We start from the raw sequence: 3,735 nt of genomic DNA, 5'->3' as shown, positions 1-3,735 counted from the left end.
TCCACCTCCCCCAGGTCCAGGCACGGCACCCAGTGCCTGCAGAGTAGCTCACCACAATGAGGTTCCACATACGGGCAGCTTCTGCCACCAGGGTTGAGACACTGCTGCAGCCGGGCATCAGGATGATCTTGATGGGGTCGTTGTAGAGCAGCTCGTAGAGATACTTGGTGGCCTGGCCCGGGTCACACTGCGGGGACGAGGCAGACAGAAGGTTACATGTGTACCATGTACTAGACCCCCCCCACTCTAACCATGACCCCGCACCCTCTTCCCAGAGATAAGGAGAGAACCCAGGAGTCCCGGCTCCCAGCCCTGCCCCTGCTCCCAACCACCAAGCATCACTCCTCGCCAGGGTTAAGGACAGAAACCAGGAGTCCCAGCTCCCAGTCCTGACCCTATTTCCATGCCCCAGACTTCACTCTCCTCCCAGAGACAGGATAGGACCCAGGCCCCCTGTCCTCCCAACCCACTACACTGCGCTATATCCAGAGAACCTACCCAGTGCCCAGGCTCTCTGCTCCAATGTCTACCCTGACCCCCTGCCCCAGATCCCAGATTCCCCCTGCCCCAAACACATGCACACACACACACATTTTTTTAACCCACTCCTCTGAGTTGGGAGGAGAACCAGGAGTCCTGACTTCCTCCCATCCCCCGTTTTGTGCTGCAGTCTCTATATGCCCCATCCCCTCCTCCCAGCCCACCTTCCCTGCTGCTCTCTTTGGTGGGGGCCGGGTTGGGGGTAGAGAGGAGGAAAGGTCAGAGGGGGAAGAGGTCACTGCCTCCTCCGCTCCCTGCTGGACACTGTGAGGGGCCATGAATTATTCAGGACATGGCAGCCCAGAGAGAGAGAGAGGATCAGTTTCCATGACAACCGCATCAGCAGGCACAGCAGCATCCACTGCCATGGCAACCTGCAAGCGCTAGGGAGCGGGGAAGCATGGAGGGGGGCAGCTGGGGAGGAAGAGATTCAGAGATCTGGGACAAAGGATCCAGCGATGGGGGGGGGGACAGGAGAGGGAGGGTGAGGGGCTGCAGGGGAGGGCTCCAGGCACACGCATGCAGGCAGAGGGGATGCATAAGGATGGGCAGGCAAGGAGGGGCAGGTGGGAACAGGGAGCAGTGGATGGGATGGGACAGGCAAACTGGTGGGTGCTGTGAGGAGGGGCTGGGTTACTCTGCAGGGAGTGGGGTGGCGGGAGACCGGACCCCGGGGCTCTACCCCAGCTCTGGGGGGAGAATGGCACTGAGCGGCTCGCAGCACAGGGACTGAGCTGGGAGAAGGGGCGCCAGGGTTTGGTTGCAGGCCCTGGGATAGGACTTGTGTCCACGGGATTACATGAGGAGTCAGGACTAACTGAGTGATGTCCCTGCTCTGTGCCTCAGTTTCCCCACTGCTCACTGTGTGCACTCCCCACCATGTGCTGGGAGGAAGTGGGGGTGGGGGTGCAGAGGGACCCTACACAATGAGTTCTGCACTAGACAGACTTAAAGGGACAGAGCAAGTCTCCGGCATCCTGCCAAGACTTTATGGGAACAGAACCCAGGAGTCCTGGCCTCTCAGATCCCCCTGCTCTAGCCCGTCCCTCCTGGAGACACCAATGCACTCTGTCCCTTCCCAGCGAAGGCAGCATACTCCTGCCCTAGCACCCGGCATTACCCCACACAGTGCTTCAGTCAGTGCCTCTGTGCCTGTCCCCCGTTGTCCCTGTGCCCATCTCCCACCACTGTGCAGCACGTGCTCCAGGCAGGGCCCCCTGTGCCCTTCTGTTCTCAGTGGCCCTGGGCTCATTTCCTGCCCCATTTGTGGCAGAGCCATAGGCCTATCTGGTCCCTTCCTGTGCCTCTCTCCCTGGGCTCATCTCCTGTGCTGCCCTGCACACCCATCCTCCATCAGTGCCCCATCCCCACCTCTACTCACTGCTGGCCATACCCACCTCCATGGCACTCAGAGGAGTCTCGATGCCTCGTTCCCATCTCCTCTTCATGCCCTGGGCCTATCTGCTGTCCTGCCCGTATCCAAGCCCACGTCTCCAAGAGCCTCTCCTACCAGTGCCCTCCAGCACAGCCCACCCTGCCCATCTTCACACAGGGCATCCAGGACCTGGGACACTTACTGGCCCTTGTGCCACACCCCTGGCCCCTCCCCTGCCCATCTCACCTGTACCCACTGTCTCCACAGTGCCAGCTGCCTGTCAGTGCTCTCCATTCCCATCTCCTCTTACTGCCCCCTGGCCCATCTCCTGGCAATGGTGCTCCCCATCACCTGTCATTGGCCCCCGGTGCCCCTGTGCTCCCCTCCTGTCTGTGACCACAGCCCCATCGTTCATCAGTGCCCACCACACATGTCTTCCAGCAGGGCACCCGAGGCCATTGTCATACAGGGGCCCCTGTGTTCACCTTCAGTTAATACCCTTATCCTCTTCCCCTGCTCACGCCCCCCCGTGCCCTTCTCCCGTAGGGGTCCCCAATCCTATCTCCTATCAGTCCCCTCTGCTTGTACCAGGCATGCCTGCCCCTCCATAGTTTCCCCATTCCCATCTTCTGTCAGTGTCTCCACTCCCATCTCCAGTCATTCCCCAGGTAATGCCCCATTTCCTTCTCCTCAGTGCCCCGAGCCAATCTCTGGGCAGTGATGCCTGTGCCAGATTCCTTTCCATTCACATCCTCTGCCAGTGACCTAGACCCATGCTCTGTCATCTCCCAAGGCCCATTTCCTGTCATCACCCACCACCCCACTTCCACACCACTCAGCTGCCAGTGCCTCAGTGCCCCACTCCCCTCTCCATACAATGTCCCAGGCCAGTCTTCTCTTGATGTCCCCATAAAAGCCACATCAGCACCTCGTGTCCTCCTGAACGCTCCTGTCACTGCCAGCTGTGCTCATGTCTTGTCAATGTCACTGTGCCATCTCCAATCAATGCTCTGTGCCCACCTCCTGTCAGTGCCCTCCTTCAAATCCTGGCAGTGCCCTGTTCTCAGCTTCCATCTCTGGTCAATACCTCACAGGCCCAACTTCCAGCCGTGTCCTCATCCACACCCTCGGTTGCTGCCCTCTGTGCCAATATCCCAGTGATGCTCCCTTTGTCAACCTCTTGTCCCCACTTCCAGTCGTGCCATCTTCTGTCAATGCCACCTGTGCCCATCTTCTGTAAGTGCCTGCAATGCCGGCTTCCCCCCACCCCATGACTGTGTCCTTTCCCTGCCAGCCATGCCTGCTGCAGGCCAGTGCCCCCTGACTTGGCCTGTCGGTGCCCCACATGCCTCTGCTGCCAGTGCCCCATCCAAATCTATGTCAGTGCCCGTGCCCGTACCCACACAAACAACTCCTGACAGTGTCTCCATGCCCCTCACCTCAGTGCACCTACCCATGCCTGTCATCCAAGTGCCCCCATGCCCCTCTCCTGCCCAATGCCCAAGGCCCCTTGTCCCTATGCCCTTCTCCTGCCCCAACCCAAGCCCATGCCCCCTGGCGCCCCCTGCTCACCTTACTGTCGTGGTGGATGAGGCGCAGCTCGTAGTCAGGCAGGATGTCCCTGCGGCTGTTCACATCCTCGAGCGCCATGCGGACAGCGGGCAGGCAGGCCTGCCCCCCCGGCCGGCCGCCGCTCATGGGGAACAGCGCCCCGATGTGCACCGCTTTCTTGCCTGTGCCGCCGGAGGGCCAGGAGAGGAGCAGGCAGGTGGTCAGCACCAGCAGCCGCGGCGATGGGCAGCGTGGCACGGGGGGGCGCG

At 60.9% G+C, this 3,735-nt stretch overlaps 1 protein-coding gene across 5 annotated transcripts in view; it reads right to left on the bottom strand.

Annotated features, from left to right (window-relative positions):
* Positions 1 to 3,735, bottom strand: part of GABBR1 (gamma-aminobutyric acid type B receptor subunit 1) — a 37,197-nt gene that overhangs the window by 17,754 nt on the left and 15,708 nt on the right. For all 5 annotated transcript variants that reach the window (XR_003096446.1, XR_003096445.1, XR_003096447.1 and 2 more), the window contains 2 exons: positions 3,488 to 3,648; positions 53 to 187 (listed from right to left, as the gene is read on the bottom strand). Coding sequence is in view for 2 of the 5 variants with exons in the window: in XM_025216681.1 (XP_025072466.1) it covers positions 53 to 187; positions 3,488 to 3,648 (296 nt within the window). In the remaining 3 variants the exon portion in view is untranslated. The remainder of the gene's footprint in view (positions 1 to 52; positions 188 to 3,487; positions 3,649 to 3,735) is intronic.

This window comes from Alligator sinensis, unplaced genomic scaffold (assembly GCF_000455745.1).
Source record: "Alligator sinensis unplaced genomic scaffold, ASM45574v1 scaffold1391_1, whole genome shotgun sequence".
Classification (NCBI taxonomy): Eukaryota; Metazoa; Chordata; order Crocodylia; family Alligatoridae; genus Alligator; species Alligator sinensis.
The sequence above is the reverse complement of the archived record's forward strand: the minus strand, read 5'-3'. Positions and strand labels throughout refer to the sequence as shown.